Raw genomic sequence first — 18,723 nt, forward strand, 5'->3', positions numbered from 1 at the left:
TCCTTCACAACATTAAAACTGAATTAACTACTAGATGAAAATCAGGTGCCAAATTAAAAACTTTAATCACAAAGCCTTTTTAAGGAGGCAATTAAAAAATTCCCTTTTGGTTGTCAGGACAAAAGTCTATGCCACTTTGGATTTTTCCTTCGGCTTTTGAAAATACTTCAAAGGATTCACACGTTGGCTGATGTGATCTTTTATGACTTAATTACAGAGTGTGTGAATGACTTTCAAGTTAGGCCATGTCCACACTAATACGTTTTCGTTTGAAAATGCATCTTTTTCTCTCCATTTTGGCCTTCCGTCAGCGAAAACTGAGACCTTTTGAAAACAATGACACATTTTAGTCATGTGATGCAGTCAAGTGACCAATTAAACTAAGATAGCGGAGGGCATTATACAGCAGTTGTTTTGTTTGCTCTGAATTTTGACAGCCCTATTAAAGATTAATATCAGTCTGTACATGCTCCACATAGCTTTTCTTCTAATTCTTTAATTCTCACTCGCTTTTGCAACTTTGTACTTTTGTGTTACTCGCAGCAATAACTCCACCTCATTGTTAGTCCATTTAAAAAACTCGGTGGTTTCCTCGACATTTTGCCGCAACGTTTCAAAGAGCTGGAAAGTAAATAAACAGCAGACAGAAATGAGGCAGTTTGAATCGTCTTGCGTCTCATGCATGCGCAGTACTGGAACATAAGCGTTTGCGGCTTTTTCAATGTGGATGAACAACAATGTGAAAACGATAGTGTGGACGCAGAGTGTTTTCAGACGTATACACCTATTTCAAATTTATCAGGGCTGGTGTAGACGTAGCCTCAGTGACTTTCAAGATCACCATGAAATGCACCAGGGCAGGGTCAGAAACCTCCTAAAATGGGGATGATGGATGTAAAAAAATTTTCTCTCAAAGCTTTGAGGAGCCACAGCTCAGGAGCTCGTGAGCAGCATGCCAAGGGTTGCTGTCCTCTGTGCTAGGCGTTAAATACCTGAGACAGTTTTCCTTTCAGAAAATTAAGCACAACTGTTTTAAGTTGGGGTGCTGTGCAGTTGATGGAATAAGTGTGAGTTGGTGGTAGCATCGTTAAAATCTTAGCTTAAACATGCTAAGATTGTTTAGGTCTTAGAACTGAAAATATCATTCATCTAGGCAGCACGGTGGCACAGTGGTTAGCACTGTTGCCGCACAGCAAGAAGGTCCTCAGTTCAATTCCACCATCATGCCGGGGTCTTTCTGTGTGGAGTTTGCATGTTCTCCCCGTGTTTGCGTGGGTTCCCTCCAGGTACTCCGGCTTCCTCCCACCGTCCAAAGACATGCAGCTTTTGGGGATAGGTTAACTGGATAATCCAAATTGCCACTAGGAGTGAATGTGAGTGTGAATGGTTGTCTGTCCCTATGTGTTAGCCCTGCGACAGACTGGCGACCTGTCCAGGGGTTACCCCGCCTTTCGCCCTATGACAGCTGGGATAGGCTCCAGCGCCCCCCGTGACCCTGAAAAGGATAAGCGGAAGCGAATGGATGGATGGAGATTTTGGACGAGGTTAAATTACACTTCGTCCCTCTCGTGTGTGTGTGTGGTATGTGTGGAATGAAGTTCGGGTCCTTTCCCAGAGGTCTGAGAGTTTGAGGGTTCAGGTATATTGACTTTTCCTGGGACTGCGCTCTTCATGGAAAGAGACCTCTGATGCTGGGCTGACGCCACTCTTCCAAACTACTAATGCTCCTATTACCACTTGGTACCACTTTACCTTCCACATCTGCTCCAGTTGTTCCTTCAGCCTCTTCTTTATTTTCTTGTGCTCCTTCCCTTAAGTTGCTGTCCACTTCAGTCTTCTGCTCCTCATTAACCATCACTATGTCTGGTCAGCTGCTTGTCTGCCTGGAACTTGAATTCCTACAGGACCTTATCCATGTTATTGTCAACCATCTTTAGTGGTGGTGCGGAAGTTGAGGACTTGTGTGGTACAGATGTTTCTGTACACTCTACCAGCCAAATCATTGTGCCTCTCACTGTACATGGACTCCTTCAACATCCTTTATTTAGTTTATCCACTGTCACTGTCCTGCACATGTCAAAATTGTCTCGACACTCATATGTAATCTTATTCATCCTAGTTCTTGCAATGAAAATCTTACCATCTTCAGCTCCTCCACCTCCAGCTTGGCCTCCTGTCTTTTTCACTACCATGTTGTAAACCCTCCCTTTTACTATTGCAGCCTGAGGTGGCCATATTAAGGGTTCAGTGCTAGGACGAATTCTATTTATATTATACATGCTTCCCTTGGGCAGTATCATTAGAAGACATAGCACACATTTTCACTGCTATGCAGATGACACCCAGCTCTATCTGTCCATGAAGCCAGGTAACACACACCAATTAGTTAAACTGCAGGAATGTCTTAAAGACATAAAGACCTGGATGGCCGCTAACTTTCTGCTTCTTAATTCAGATCAAACTGAGGTTATTGTACTCGGCCCTGAAAATCGTAGAAATATGGTATCTAAGCAGATTCTTACTCTGGATGGCATTACCTTGGCCTCCAGTAACGCTGTGAGGAACCTTGGAGTCATTTTTGACCAGGATATGTCCTACTGGAGGCTTCTTCCTGTTAAAAGGGAGTTTTTCCTTCCCACTGTCGCCAAAGTGCTTGCTCATAGGGGGTCATATGATTATTGGGTTTTTCTCTGTATCTATTATTGTACGATCTACTGTACAATATAAAGCGCCTTGAGGCGACTTTTGTTGTGATTTGGCGCTATATAAATAAAATTTAATTGAATTAAGGATATCCTACTGTTTAATGTGAGCATTGGTCATGATAACAGTATATATATATGAAATTACAGGGAAGCTCAATAGGCCCAGTTTAACAGCAGAAGTGCTAAATCCTCCTGCTCTCAGAGTGTAAAGAAACATTTTGCTGCACAGAAGAAACAGTTTTTCTCTCTATTGCTTGTTAAAAGTGAGATGAGGCGCTTGCTGTATCGGGAAGAGCTGCAGTTCTAACCATAGCCACCAGGAGGCACCACCACAACCTCCCCCTCTGTTGTGCAGCGCCTCCTGATAGGCTGCCGTGTGTTGTTGCTGGGGGGGTAGTGGCAGAGAGCAGATGGCTGTGTTTAGTTTCTTGGAACAGGTTCCAGGAAATGAAGATTCAATCTGCTGCATTTTCTGTCAGTTAACATCAGAGCTCTGATCAATATTCATGATGTGGGACTCAAATCATGACGACTAGGTCACAATAGAATCATTTGATGGAACCTCTGGCAAAATAACAGCTATTTAATCACCCAAAATCCACAGTGCTCAGTTTAAATCCACTTCTCCACATACTGACTGTGGGCCAAGGTGGTTTCACACTCTCTCATCTCAGATCTTTCGCATGTGCTCAACTTTGACAGTGAAAAAAATGGAACAGATTAATGTCAACCTATTAGGCAAATTTCCAGTTCCATAGTTTGATTCTTGGGCTTTACAAGAGTAACTGTGATTTCAGTTCAAAATAATCCTCATTTATCTTACACTGGGCCTTGGTGCAGCCGATCAGTTTGTCCTCTGTCTGAAGCAAGTTGGTTTAGCTCTTCTCCCTTTATGGTAACATTGTTCTGAATTGCTGGAGGCAAAACAAGGAGACAATAGGGAGACAGAATGCACACGAAAACAAAGGCAGACACAGGAAATATGGCAGAAAGCAAGAACGTAGAAATACAAGGAAGGAACTACAGGAAAAACAAGACACACGGCTGAGAAAGGGGAGTGAATATGTTCTTTTCAAAATCCATATTCCTGCTCTTGGGCTTTAATAGAGTATCTTGGGATGATTTAGAGTTAAAATTTTTATTCATCTTATGGTGAGTCTTAGTGGAGCCCTTCAGTTCACAGTCTGTCTAAAACAAGGTGTTTCAGCTTGTCTCTTCTTCTTGCTCTCTGCTCCCTTTAAGGGTCAACACAGCAGATCACATGCCTCCCTTTGACCTTATCCCTAACATGCTCCTCTGTCATACCAGCTCTCTGCAACATCTCCCCTTATTTTATGGTATTATTATTATTATTATTATTATTATTATTATTATTATTATTATTATTATTATTATTATTATGTGTATTAAAACCACAATATGGATATTTATTTTTTTTATTTTTTTTATATTGCGATTATTGTCTTAGTCCTCATGTATCATATTCTGGGTGTTGATATGGCGCCCTGGTGCTGCTGAAAGAACCTGTTTTTACTTTAAGTCAACTTTCTTCTGAATGGCTGGTTTGGACAGCAGGTGGGTGGGGCTTCTGTTATCCCCTTCCTTTGACATAATGCATATCCCAGAGTAAACAAAAGATCAGTATAGATCCATTGAAGCCTGAGCTTTTGGCTCACACAGATCTCATTATTTGAAACTTTTGCCACCTTAAACACTTGAAATGAAGGCAGTTGGACTTCTTTTTGGTTAACCTCTCATATGAGATGTTTCTTCACTTTTAAAACAACTAATGGAGAGTCTCAAGTTTTAAGCCCTTTTGTTTTGCCTCACTATAATCATGTGAGCTGTTAATGGTGACGTGAGTCACTGTGTGAATCCGTTATGAGACATCGACTCATGTGAGTTGTGAACATCCAGTGTTAGGGTCATTATCATTACTCAACAAAAAGTAATGTATTACTCAGTACTCATTACTTTTCTTAAAATAATACAGTTTGTTAATTACTCCCTGGAGAGAGTAATTCGTTACATTATTTCTTTGTCTAATTTCTAAAATGATCTGAAATGTATTGTCTCATAATCAACACCACAAAGCAAAGTTGAAAATGAGCCCAAAGAGACTTCAAAGCGATCACCACAGTGATTCTACTGTAGAAACATGAACAGTTAGAAAGCAGAGACTGCAACCTGACTGTTCATCAGTTACCTGTTGAAGGCTGGCTGTGCTCGGATCCACATACTCTCGGCTTTAATATCACTCTGCTTTTGGTTAATTTTGCATTAGCATGCTGTCTGTGCAGATGTTTGCAAAAAGGCAAAGCTGCCTTATTTTTGTCCTGGACGCAGTTTGCATTTCACCATCACGCCATGTCTTTTTGTGGAAAAAATTAATACAAGTAGTGTCCATATCTTCACTCCCGAAAAGGCGCTCTACCATTTGTGTCCTGCATGCAATCAAATCAGCTGATTGTAACACGAGTGCACAAAAAGAAAAAAATGTTTTTTGAATGTAGGTGCAGTGTAGGTGACTGATTGCTGGTGTCATAGGCTACCACCTTTGTTCAGTGATGATCTCCAAGGGTAAAATAGAAGACATAGTACCTGTGAATAGTGCTAATATAAACCTGTACAGTCTAAGAATGGCAGCTGAAAAAAGATACCGGCTTAAGTAACAAGAAGCAGGTTCAGTACGTCATCACTTAGCTAACAAGTTGTGGTCCAACCTGTTTCTCCCAACTAATGAGCAGCTGCAGCTTTTGTCAACTCATTATCTGGAATTATGCACAAATTTTAAATGTGATTCAGATATTCCACACTAAGAAATACAGGTGAGCTTGAGTTTTATGCCTGCCATTTTCAGGAGTTCAGGTAGAGAAAGGTTCTATTTTTTTAATTCTACATGATGAGAGCTAGCTGTGCAAAAGAAGGGCTGAGTCAAGTCATACATTAAAAAAAAATTTTTTTTTAAAGGCACAATTTGTGTGTATGTATATGTATATGCATGTACAGGGAGTGCAGAATTATTAGGCAAGTTGTATTTTTGAGGAATAATTTTATTATTGAACAACAACCATGTTCTCAATGAACCCAAAAAACTCATTAATATCAAAGCTGAATGTTTTTGGAAGTAGTTTTTAGTTTGTTTTTAGTTTTAGCTATTTTAGGGGGATATCTGTGTGTGCAGGTGACTATTACTGTGCATAATTATTAGGCAACTTAGCAAAAAACAAATATATACCCATTTCAATTATTTATCTTTACCAGTGAAACCAATATAACATCTCCACATTCACAAATATACATTTCTGACATTCAAAAACAAAACAAAAACAAATCAGCGACCAATATAGCCACCTTTCACACTCAAAAGCCTGCCATCCATGGATTCTGTCAGTGTTTTGATCTGTTCACCATCAACATGATGGAGCATTGTCCTGCATGAAAATCATGTTTTTCTTGAAGGATGCAGACTTCTTCCTGTACCACTGCTTGAAGAAGGTGTCTTCCAGAAACTGGCAGTAGGACTGGGAGTTGAGCTTGACTCCATCCTCAACCCAAAAAGGCCCCACAAGCTCATCTTTGATGATACCAGCCCAAACCAGTACTCCACCTCCACCTTGCTGGCGTCTGAGTCGGACTGGAGCTCTCTGCCCTTTACCAATCCAGCCACGGGCCCATCCATCTGGCCCATCAAGACTCACTCTCATTTCATCAGTCCATAAAACCTTAGAAAAACCAGTCTTGAGATATTTCTTGGCCCAGTCTTGACGTTTCAGCTTGTGTGTCTTGTTCAGTGGTGGTCGTCTTTCAGCCTTTCTTACCTTGGCCATGTCTCTGAGTATTGCACACCTTGTGCTTTTGGGCACTCCAGTGATGTTGCAGCTCTGAAATATGGCCAAACTGGTGGCAAGTGGCATCTTGGCAGCTGCACGCTTGACTTTTCTCAGTTCATGGGCAGTTATTTTGCGCCTTGGTTTTTCCACACGCTTCTTGCGACCCTGTTGACTATTTTGACTGAAACGCTTGATTGTTCGATGATCACGCTTCAGAAGCTTTGCAATTTTGAGACTGCTGTCAAGTCCTTCTTTTGACCCATTTTGCCAAAGGAAAGGAAGTTGCCTAATAATTATGCACACCTGATATAGGGTGTTGATGTCATTAGACCACACCCCTTCTCATTACAGAGATGCACATCACCTAATATGCTTAATTGGTAGTAGGCTTTCGAGCCTATACAGCTTGGAGTAAGACAACATGCATGAAGAGGATGATGTGGACAAAATACTCATTTGCCTAATAATTCTGCACTCCCTGTATATATATGTGTATATATGTGTGTATATATGTATATATGACTAGTGGGTACACCCGTTTGTTTATTTTTGATTACTTGTTTATTTCGGTTTATTTGTGTTCTCATGGGTTGTTTTATCTTATGTTCCTTATTAAATAATAAAAAAAAATTTAAAAAAAAAAAGGCACAATTTAATTAATTTGAGGCAGTAAATTATTCAAATGTGTTTTTAAAGGTTTAAAACCATCACTGCCTGCTGGCATAAACACTGCTGCAGCTGCAGATTCCTAAATATCTGCTGAATAGAACACATTTTTATTTTAAGCATATTCCCAAGTGTAAGAGTAGAGACACTGTGGAGCCTCAGGGATTAACCGAAAACAGGCTGTTTTTTATGGTCTCCTCCTCTGAGCATGGTCAGGTTATCGTACATCTACAGAAGTTCGCTGAATTCTCAGAAACACTAGAAACCATCAGGCATTTACTGAAGTCTGAATCACAGCTTTGAGTCAGGCAAAAACAACTAACCACACTCAAGTGCAGCAGATCAGTGTCAAATATCATAAATTGACTTTTATTCTAGAGACTTTTTTCTGCCAGAGCTACAAATCCTGATCACAAGGAGATTCACATTATTAAAATTGTGAAAAAACTCAGAATAAACAATCTGCAAGTTAGTCGATATATTTTTCAAAAAAATATGTCTTGAAAAGTATTTAATATATGAAGCTGAAATGTCACAGAATTCATACAGTGGGGCAAAAAAGTATTTAGTCAGCCACCGATTGTGCAAGTTCCCCCACCTAAAATGATGACAGAGGTCAGTAATTTGCACCAGAGGTACACTTCAACTGTGAGAGACAGAATGTGAAAAAAAAATCCATGAATCCACATGGTAGGATTTGTAAAGAATTTATTCGTAAATCAGGGTGGAAAATAAGTATTTGGTCAATAACAAAAATACAACTCAATACTTTGTAACATAACCTTTGTTGGCAATAACAGAGGTCAAACGTTTACTATAGGTCTTTACCAGGTTTGCACACACAGTAGCTGGTATTTTGGCCCATTCCTCCATGCAGATCTTCTCGAGAGCAGTGATGTTTTGAGGCTGTCGCCGAGCAACATGGACTTTCAACTCCCGCCACAGATTTTCTATGGGGTTGAGGTCTGGAGACTGGCTAGGCCACTCCAGGACTTTCAAATGCTTCTTACGGAGCCACTCCTTTGTTGCCCGGGCGGTGTGTTTTGGATCATTGTCATGTTGGAAGACCCAGCCTCGTTTCATCTTCAAAGTTCTCACTGATGGAAGGAGGTTTTGGCTCAAAATCTCACGATACATGGCCCCATTCATTCTGTCCTTAACACGGATCAGTCGTCCTGTCCCCTTGGCAGGAAAACAGCCCCATAGCATGATGTTTCCACCTCCATGCTTCACAGTAGGTATGGTGTTCTTGGGATGCAACTCAGTATTCTTCTTCCTCCAAACACGACGAGTTGAGTTTATACCAAAAAGTTCTACTTTGGTTTCATCTGACCACATGACATTCTCCCAATCCTCTGCTGTATCATCCATGTGCTCTCTGGCAAACTTCAGACGGGCCTGGACATGCACTGGCTTCAGCAGCGGAACACGTCTGGCACTGCGGGATTTGATTCCCTGCCGTTGTAGTGTGTTACTGATGGTGACCTTTGTTACTTTGGTCCCAGCTCTCTGCAGGTCATTCACCAGGTCCCCCCGTGTGGTTCTGGGAGCTTTGCTCACCGTTCTCATGATCATTTTGACCCCACGGGATGAGATCTTGCGTGGAGCCCCAGATCGAGGGAGATTATCAGTGGTCTTGTATGTCTTCCATTTTCTGATGATTGCTCCCACAGTTGATTTTTTCACACCAAGCTGCTTGCCTATTGTAGATTCACTCTTCCCAGTCTGGTGCAGGTCTACAATACTTTTCCTGGTGTCCTTCGAGAGCTCTTTGGTCTTGGCCATGGCGGAGTTTGGAGTCTGACTGTTTGAGGCTGTGGACAGGTGTCTTTTATACAGATGATGAGTTCAAACAGGTGCCATTCATACAGGTAACGAGTGGGGGACAGAAAAGCTTCTTACAGAAGACGTTACAGGTCTGTGAGAGCCAGAGATTTTCCATGTTTGAGGTGACCAAATACTTATTTTCCACCCTAATTTACGAATAAATTCTTTACAAATCCTACCATGTGAATTCATGGATTTTTTTTTCACATTCTGTCTCTCACAGTTGAAGTGTACCTCTGGTGCAAATTACTGACCTCTGTCATCATTTTAGGTGGGGGAACTTGCACAATCGGTGGCTGACTAAATACTTTTTTGCCCCACTGTATATGTTAAAATTTTGGACCATAAAATTTTTAAACTGGAGTTGGACAAGTAGAAAATGTTCTGCAAATTAGATTATTTGAGATGGAACGACCCGGTGGAAAGCATTAATTAAGATAGAACTCTACTTTGTACATTATGAATAAGCTGGTATCTTTAGCTGCTGAAGCAGATTATAAAGTAGTGGAACTAGCAATAACGTTTGCAAGCAAGAAGTGAAGCGGGCTAGGATTAACTCATCTGGCAGTCCTTTGTTTTTACTGGTAACAGACTTTGTAAAGTTGGAAGAATAATAACAGATTCAAGCTTTAAGCAGATAAAATGAAATGTCAAAATGAAGCTCCAGCCACATTTTTTATTAAAACAAGCTGTTTTCTGGGGTGGACAAACAGTGTGCAGGGGCCATCTAAAAAGTGCAAAATTCAAAAATGAAGATTCTTCAATTCTACATTTCCCTGGTGTAGTTTAGTTACCTAAATCCCTTGACACATCACTGGTTTCCTGTTAATTATACTATGAACGTTAGTTTTCACCCTTCACACTAAAAAACACTCCCACCCCTCAAGAATAAATAAAGTAAAATAAAACCCAGTTTTGCTAACACCAGGTCGAGATCAGTGCAGCAGAAGCTAATGTTTTATGACGTTTGGAATCAAACTCTGAACACAGGATCCTACTGTTCTTTTATCAGCTTCTCCCTTTGGGGTGCGCCCAAAAAGACTTTACAACTGCTGACACCTGCCAAGCTGGTTTCTGTAACTTGGCGCACAAAGCACGGCCAGTTTGCAGGTGTTCTTTACCATCACTTCAATGATCTATCGCTCCGGAAGCTTAGAGATTATTAGATGAGAGTGATGGAGATGCTGCAACAGTATTGACGCTGTTTTGTTTTTACTTTTGGACACTTATTCTGCATTAGAAGGCTGCAATGAGTCCAGTGTGCTTAAATTATCAGTATAAATGATTATGGCACTTGTCATGTGTGGCAACCAATGCAGTAGCCATAAACAAGGCTTAATGTTGTGTAACCCAGTTGAGCTGGGTTATTTTCTCCCAGTTCAGCCTCTGCATGACATAATATTTCTTTAATGTTGCAGATTATGCAAAAATTGATTGAAGAAAAAGGTAATAAAGGGACTAGATCTGATGATATTTTAAATAATAGGGTTCTTTCAGACTATTATGTGCTAACAGCATTAGGTATTTTTTAAGCAGAGCCCTCACTGTCCTCTACAGAGAGATAAATTAGGGGTTGTCTGAATCCTTAATGTTGTTCGACTAACAGGTATTTAAGTCTTTATATGGTAAGTCTATTAGAATCAAAGTGTTTGGTTATCCCAGTTTGACCTGTAGCAGTTTCTGATGTTTGTTGTGATGTGCAATGCTGCCATAGCAGAAATCAGTGCATGGTGAACGATGGCTGTCCAGAGTAACAGCGTGAACTCTGATAAATCTTCTCATGTTCACAGTCTTAATAGACTCTCTGGCATTTAGTGGAAATACATCAGACAGATACCACAACATGATGGTTAGATCTGGACAGATTTGCTACTCTCTCTACAGTTATTTTAATACCTGCTGAGTCATCTTAATTTGTCCTTAATAAAGGATAAATGGCTGGACTGTGTGTTCTTGTTTTTTTTGCTTGTTTGTTTGTTACTCTTCATTTATTTACACTCTTTCCTCTTCGCCCCTATTCACCTTTTCCCCATCCCGAAAGTTTTCTTGTCTTTATTTAGCTATGTTTTTCCTTCCTTCCTTGTTTTAGTATACGCTTCACATTGTATATCTTTTGTTTTACTTCCTGTCTTTGTCTTCTTACCTCACTGCTTCCCTGATTTTTCTGCACTGTTTATAAATGTGTATTTATAGTCCTGTCTCTCAGTATCTGTCCTTGTTATTCCATCTGTGCTTTCTTAATTTTGTTGAAATTACATATTAAAAACCTTTTTCTTTCTGTAACCATGCCTCCAGTATGCAGACTTTGGGTGCCACTTTTTCCTTAGTCTTCACGTAGGTGACCCCAAATCAGTCCCTGCTCCGGGAGAACCATGGGACCCAACCAGAACATGAGGCTGTCCCAAGTGTGGTTCAATTTCTTACTCTTAAAACCCCCAAATTAGTTTCCAGAATATACAGAATGCTTTATAAAACAGATGAATCAATGTCACTTCCTATTGCAAAATGGGAAGCGGATTTATCAGTTAACTTAGACCAAAACTTCTGGTCTCAGATTTGCTTAAAAACCTTTCATCTAATTAGAAATCCCAGTCTTCAATTAATTCAATACATAATATTACATAGAGTGCACTATACAGGTCATCGGATCTTCAAGATGGGCTTTACGTCTACCAACAACTGCTCACACTGTCAAACCAATACACCGGACAATTATATCCACGCTCTTTGGTTCTGTCCACCAGTTCAGAAGTTTTGGCGCGAGATATGTGAAGACTTATCAAAGTATCTGAAATATAACATTCCAACTTCCCCTTTAGTGTGTTTGTTGGGCAGCTTAGATAATGTCACTACAGAAAAGAATATAGCCCATATGGTTTTCACTGCCCTATGCATAGCCAAGAAAACTGTCCTCATGAACGGGAAAAATAAAAATAATCTTGTCACGGTTCGGCATGGTGCTCTATGTACAAGCAGTGCGTTTATTTACAGTGATGGAACTGATACACAACAATAATACATCCCCGTGTGCTCCCGACTTCCACTCCGTGTCTTCTCCCCGTGTTTGTGCCCATGTGTCTGCTCCCTCGTGCCAGTGCACTCTGTCTGCTGCCCTCTCATCCAGCAATCCTTCCTGGGAAAATAGAGGCAGTAGTTAGTACCCTCAGTTCACTTGGTAAGCTCACACTCACAAACAGACCAGCTGGAGAACTGATGGGAAGTCTCACGAAATGATCCCGCGTTGGTGGGAGCTCCAAGACTCTCTTAAGTAGCTCCCCCGACGAGGCCTGATCAGCAGCAGGTGTGTGGCTTCGGGTGTGGCCAGTCCGCCAGCAGGGCCACACCCACCAGGCCTGAAGGCGCCCGCAGAAACACACACACACACACACACACACACACACACACACACACACACACACACACACACACACACACACACATATACAAGCAGGGATAACGAGGGACAGCAATACAAAATATATATTATAATATTAGTCCATAACTGCTCAGGGATCATGGGTCGCTCAGACCCAGGACCCTGACAAATCTTAATTCTAACCAATATAGAAATTATCTATTAGATTAAATTAGTCTTGATACAGCCTCTGCCACCACATCAGATCAATTACTCTGGGCTCCTTTGATCAGCTCCATCACCTAGTGGGGGTGGGGGGGGGGGTCATAGTTTGGTTTGCTGTCGTGATTGGTGTGGGGGTAGGGACAGGCTTAGGGTGTCGGGGGGTTCCCCAGGAGCATCTTCCTTGGAGGGCTCAACCCGGGGTAGCGGTGATGGCCTATTAAGGGCTCTTTTGGCTCTTAGGTGACGGTTTCCTCGTGGCTGCGTGCAGCGGGGCTAGGGAGGGTCTGTGCTGACGGACGTGGGTTACTGACCTGGTAGCCTGGCTGCCCCTGGGTGGGTCCGGGACGGGCGTGAGGTTCTGGGGGCGCTCCGTCTCTGGGCTGGGGCCCTGGCCGGGCCTCGGGGGCTTGGGTCCTGGTTGGTGTGTTGCCGGGGTTGTGGGCGGGTGGGTGTATGGGGGCCCAGTCCTGGCGCAGGGTGCTGCCGGTGCATCGAGTCACCTGGGGGGCTCTTCAACTGGTGGGGGAGGTTGGGGGAGGGGGAGCTCTCCTCTCTTCAGGAACTCACTCTGCAGGAGGGGGAGATACAGGAGAGGTGGAGGAAGATCTCAGCCTGGGCGTCTATTGTAGTCGGGAAGATGAGTGGATGACTGGGTGGGTGCAGTTTTTCTCTGTGGTGGGGTCAGGTGGGCTGTCCCGGGCTCTGTGGGGCCGGGGCTTAGAGTACGCTTGGGGAGTGTGATTGTGTGTACAGTGTCTCTCTATGTCTGTCTCCACGTTGGTTGAGTGTTGAGTAATTGCATATGAGAGCATTAGGGTGGGAATGGATGTTTGTATCTGTGTGTACCTGTTTGTCTGTGTCCATATGTCAGGTCGGGTATCACACGCCACCTCTCTGGGGACATCTCAGGTCCTCTAAGGTATGGAGGCCTATCTCCCCCCCCCACTTCCCCTGCCAGTGGCGGACTCCCTCAGACATCGGTGCGTTGGTGGTTCTTTGTGTCCGGAGATGGGCGTCCAGGTACACACCGGCTCACTCCTTGGTGGCTGCTTATCGGGGCCTGGAGCCTGGGGCTCGCTCGGGCCACTTCGGGGGTGGGGTGCCCTCGGCCTCTCGGCCTGGGGCTCGCTCACTCTGGCACAGCTGGCTGCCAGGGGAGCTCACGGGCACGTCACTGCAACCCCCCCGGCTTCTGCTCCGCGGCTGCTGAGTGACCCCTCATCTGGGACTCTCGTCAGCTCTTTCTGGGATAGTGGCACAGCTGCCCCTCTGTTAGTCTTCCTTGGTCTCTTGTGTTCTCCTCCATACCTGCTTCATGCCCTGGTGGACGGGGCTGTGGCTTCCCACACCCTCTAGAAGATCATTACATGAAGGAACCTTTTAAAAACAAGCGCATTCATGCTCACAGGTGTACACACGGGTGCTCACACACACAAACTACACCCTTTTTGGCTCCTACCTCAAAGCACACTGTGCGCTGTCGATATTACGTGCTGCACAATAATGTTTAATATTTAGTATTTACTGTTATTTTTCCATATATCATTGTGATTAGGGCTGCTCGATTATGGCAAAAATGATAATCACGATTATTTTCACTGAAATTGAGATCTCGATTATTTGACGATATTTATTTAACCCTTTAAGACCTACTATAGAACCAAGTCCACCAGAGCTTATATTATTTTTTTACATGTTGTAGTGCCATTTGTGGGAGCATTTCAAGTTGCTATACATCAATACAACTGTTATAGCCCATATTTTAATAATATGTATGCATTAAGTCCATAGTAATTACATAAATTGCAAAAAAGTGCAATAAACTACAAAAAAAATTGAAAATCGCTTTTGTTTTGTTTACATATATTTCTACTTGGAGAAATTTAAGAGGCTTATCCCTCAAAACTTTAAATACAATAAAGTTGCAAAAAATAGTTTCCCACCACAGGAAATTTATTTTGAGTGTCTTCATAGTTTTATTTTGGAGATACAGCAATTTTTATATACTGCAGGAAAAACAAAAAACAATCCTATGATGCAAATTTGCAAAGAAAACAGCAGGTGCATCATTTCACTGTGGGAAGTGTTACGAACAGCTGATATGAACGGCAAAGCGTGTTTCTGGAATATTATGTTTTTGTTCCTGCAAGCGCTTTTTATGCAGTTTTTGCAAAGCTATATGTGGAACGAAACCATGACCAAGGACAAGCTGATGGCATAAGATGTAAGTACAACTCCTCCGGTTTCATATGCAAAACAAATTATTGCGCTAGCTTACACGGTTCAGGTTCTACAGGGATTTAAAAATAGTTACGCAAAACGGAGCGTGCTGCTCTGACCGGCTTTAAAGGGTTAACAATGACTTTAAAAAATAATATAAAATAGTGTGCAACACCACTGAAGTTTTTTTTTTTTAACTCTCTTTTCAACCAACAGCAGTCACTCTCTCCTCTCCAAATAACTTCTGCTTAGCTTTCCGAGCTTCCCTCGGGTCCTCTTAATCAGCGGTCTCCAACCTTTTTTGCGCCACGGACCGGTTTATGCCCGACAATATTTTCACGGACCGGCCTTTAAGGTGTCGCGGATAAATGAGGGAGGGGCTAATAATCGGCTCAGTCATTTTTAATGATCGTTGAAAGCCCAGATCGTAATCGTGATTAAAATTCGATTAATTGAGCAGCCCTAATTGTGATGTTGTTTATTCTATTGCTCTCGTCTTCTTCTGCTTGTTTTCTTTTTTCTTTCTCAACAGGTGATCCAGGGGATTGATATATGTATTTTTTGTCTGCTTATTTTGTTGGTTTTTGTTTTTTGCCCTTTATCCCCGTCCCTCTTCTCCGCTGTTTTTCTTTCCCTCTTTATTTCTCCCCTTTCTTTTCCTCATTCAAGTCTGTCCCGTATCTAGCAAGTGAAAATAAAAAATAAAATAAACAATAAAATGTGAATCAAATAGACCATTACGGCAAGGCTGGGATGGTCCATTTGGTAAAGTAAATCCGTTGGGCATCTTTCTTCGCCTTTAGACAATAATTCTGATGGCAAAAGAGCCAAACGGGACAGGCAAAAAAAACCAAAAAAAAAAAAACCATGAGGCTTTCCCAGTAGCCTGTATCACCACTTTGTGGTGATGGAGGATGTACTCAGTTTACTTCCCACAATATGGTATCTGTTTTAGCTGTCACATCATGTTCTAGCTCAAGTTAGTAAGCCTTTAGTATAGAAGATGTGTTGAGGAAACTCAATGAGAAAAACCACTGCCTTGGAACATTTCTCAGAGATACTAGGTCTGCATTGGAGCGGAGGGTCGGGTCAACAAAGATAGAGGGGGTTTTGGATAAAGGTGCCTCTCTACCAACAGCTCCATTTGTGGCATTCAGAGGAAGCTAAGGGATATCCCCACTGTTTGACAGGAAGTTTCCCAAGATGGGATGCTTCTTGCTGTATGGTTTGACTTTTCTTATCACCATTATCTCTTCAAGTAGCTCAGAGAAAACAGGCAACAAATGCTTAGCCATCTTCTATTATTACTTCTGTGTTACTTAGATGTAACACATTATTATTTTTCAGTGCTTCTGATATTTATTTAGACTCTCTTTTCAATTGATCTTTCTGAATTAAGTTCAAATAATTACTTCTTTCAAATCATCAATCTGTCTATTAGACCCCATTCCTAGAAGACTGCTCAAAGAAGTCCTACCATTAAGTAATGCTTCGATCTTAAATATGATCAATCTATCTCTATTAAAATGTTAGAAACCACAGGCCTTTAAGGTGGCAGTAATTAAATCATTACTTAAAGAGCCATTACTTGGCCCAACAGTCTTGTCTAGTTACAAGACAATCTGAAACTTTCCTATATCTCAAAAATTCTTTAAAAAGTAGTTGCAAAACAGCTAACAGATTATCTGCAGAGGAACTGCTTATTTGAAGAGTTTCAGTCAGGCTTCAGAGCTCATCACAGCACAGAAACAGCTTTACTGAAGGTTACAAATGATCTTCTTATGGCCTCTGATAGTGGACTCATGTCTGTTCTTGTTCTGCATTTTACTAAAAAGATTTGAACCTACCTCAGGTATTAAATGTACTTTGCAGCAGTGGTTACTTCTATTTAATAGACTCCAGTTTATTTAAGTAAATGGGGAGTCTTCTTCACATACTAAGGTTAATTATACAGTCCAACAGACTTCATTGGTATGCAGATGATACCTTCTTTTATCTGCCAGATGACGCACAGGAATGTCTTCAAGACATAAAGTCCTCGATAGCCTCTAATTTCCTGCTTCTAAATTCAGATAAAACTGAGGTTAATTTAGTCAGCCCTAAAAATCTTAGAAATATAGTATCTAACCAGATACTGAGTAAATGAGGTGATTCTCCAGGGTTATGTTGCAATAGACCTAGATTGGCTTCCCAGTGTTTCTTCTTCACTATTTACTCTTTGTGTGTTTATACACCACTCTCCATTTGATTATTAGTTGTTATTAATGTCTGGCTCTCTTCTGCAGTATGCCTTTTATTGTGTCTTCCTCCTTCCTCTCGTCACCCCCTCCGTAAGCCTGGTTCTGCTGGAGGTTTCTTTGGTTAAAAAGGAAGTTTTTCCTTTTCATTATTGCCAAGTGCTTGTTCATCGGGGGTTCTCTGAATGTTGAGGTTTTCTCTGTATTATTGTGGGGTCTTTACCTTACAACATAATGCACATTGAGTTAACTGCTGTCGTGATTTGACACTACATAAATAAAACTGAATTTAATCAAAAAATTACAAGCAGGGATTCAAAGAAATCATTATTATATACTCGCAACAAACAAGGTTACAAAAACAAAGAGGTGCACAGCCGGCTGAAACAACACTAAAACGATGCTTGTGCCAGTGGATGTGACATTTTCTTTTGTTGTACATTGCCGTTTGCTAAGGTGAGAAAGCTAGCAAAATGGGCCACAAGAGTTTAGGCGGTTTGTTAACAAGTTACTGAAAATGTTGTTGCCAATTTTCAGATAATTAACTTCTCAGTGGGTTATGTTTTAGTGTTTGCTCATCTCTTATCTCCAGCATGAGTTGCTCAGGAGAAGAGGTTACCAATGTGGAATTGCCAATGAGAATAAGCGGAAGAGACAGATGGTTGGATGGATTGATGGATGGTCCTAAAAGCTTGGGTTTTAATATGATGTCACTTTGCTAACAGGTGTTGCTCTACTGGAGAACACCAGAAAGGACTACACAGATATTTCCAGATAACTAATTTAAGTTGAAACCAGCAATACACAGACACTGAAAAGCTCTAATGTATGGGGACCTATTCAACAACTTCAGTGTGAACCAACATAGTGTTTGTGTAATGAGTCAATGTGCGACCTTCACAATAACTGAAATCCTTGTGCTTTAATCCATCAATTAAATTTTTTATCATCCTCTGGGAAAATGAAGCTGGTCATGATGACCCAGCAGAATCACGTCACCATGGCAACAGTGGAGCAAAGTGTTGTCATAGTGATTAGAGCTAAACAGAAGTGTGTGTGGTGAGGATTAGATGGTTTTATTTTACTGATGCTTGTCTTTTCCTCACGTCCTCTGCAGAGCTACCATGACACTTCCCTAGGCCACGCCCACTCAAGCACAACAGTGACGGCCATCTTGGTGACGTTGATGTTGGTGTGTGCACTGGCTGCACTCGGCTGCTATGTCTTCAAACACAAGACTGATGCCTTCCGCTTCCACTACTTCAGAGTGAGACACACACACACAATGCTCCTTGTTGTCCTGGTTACAGTATTTTTATTTTTTTACATTTTTGCCTCATTAGCTGCATGCGATTCATAGATTATTTCCCCACCAGAATTACTTATAACTAAGTCCCTCTAGAGCTATGTCTTCCCACTTGATTTGGTAACACCTCTGGGCAGTTATTTTGAAGCTCCAGTTTAAATGAATGGGGAGTCAAAATAAATTTAACTGGGTCATAAAAACAATGCATGAATGGAAACTTAAGTTAAATATGCTAAAAAAGCACTTACAAGGTTTTGATGAGCTAATAAAGTTTTTTTCCCTTCAAGACATACTTAAGCTGTGAATTGTTATCAGTTTTATCTTGGATTAATACTGAGTCATCTTTTCT

At 41.5% G+C, this 18,723-nt stretch overlaps 1 protein-coding gene across 3 annotated transcripts in view; it reads left to right on the forward strand.

The window, feature by feature from the left end:
• stab1 (stabilin 1) overlaps positions 1 to 18,723 on the forward strand; it is a 191,478-nt gene that overhangs the window by 154,880 nt on the left and 17,875 nt on the right. For all 3 annotated transcript variants that reach the window (XM_026167240.2, XM_080301182.1, XM_080301181.1), the window contains one exon: positions 18,186 to 18,335. In XM_026167240.2, the coding sequence (XP_026023025.2) occupies positions 18,186 to 18,335 (150 nt within the window). The remainder of the gene's footprint in view (positions 1 to 18,185; positions 18,336 to 18,723) is intronic.

The sequence above is a fragment of the Astatotilapia calliptera genome, chromosome 5 (genome assembly GCF_964374335.1).
Source record: "Astatotilapia calliptera chromosome 5, fAstCal68.1, whole genome shotgun sequence".
Taxonomy (NCBI): domain Eukaryota; kingdom Metazoa; phylum Chordata; class Actinopteri; order Cichliformes; family Cichlidae; genus Astatotilapia; species Astatotilapia calliptera.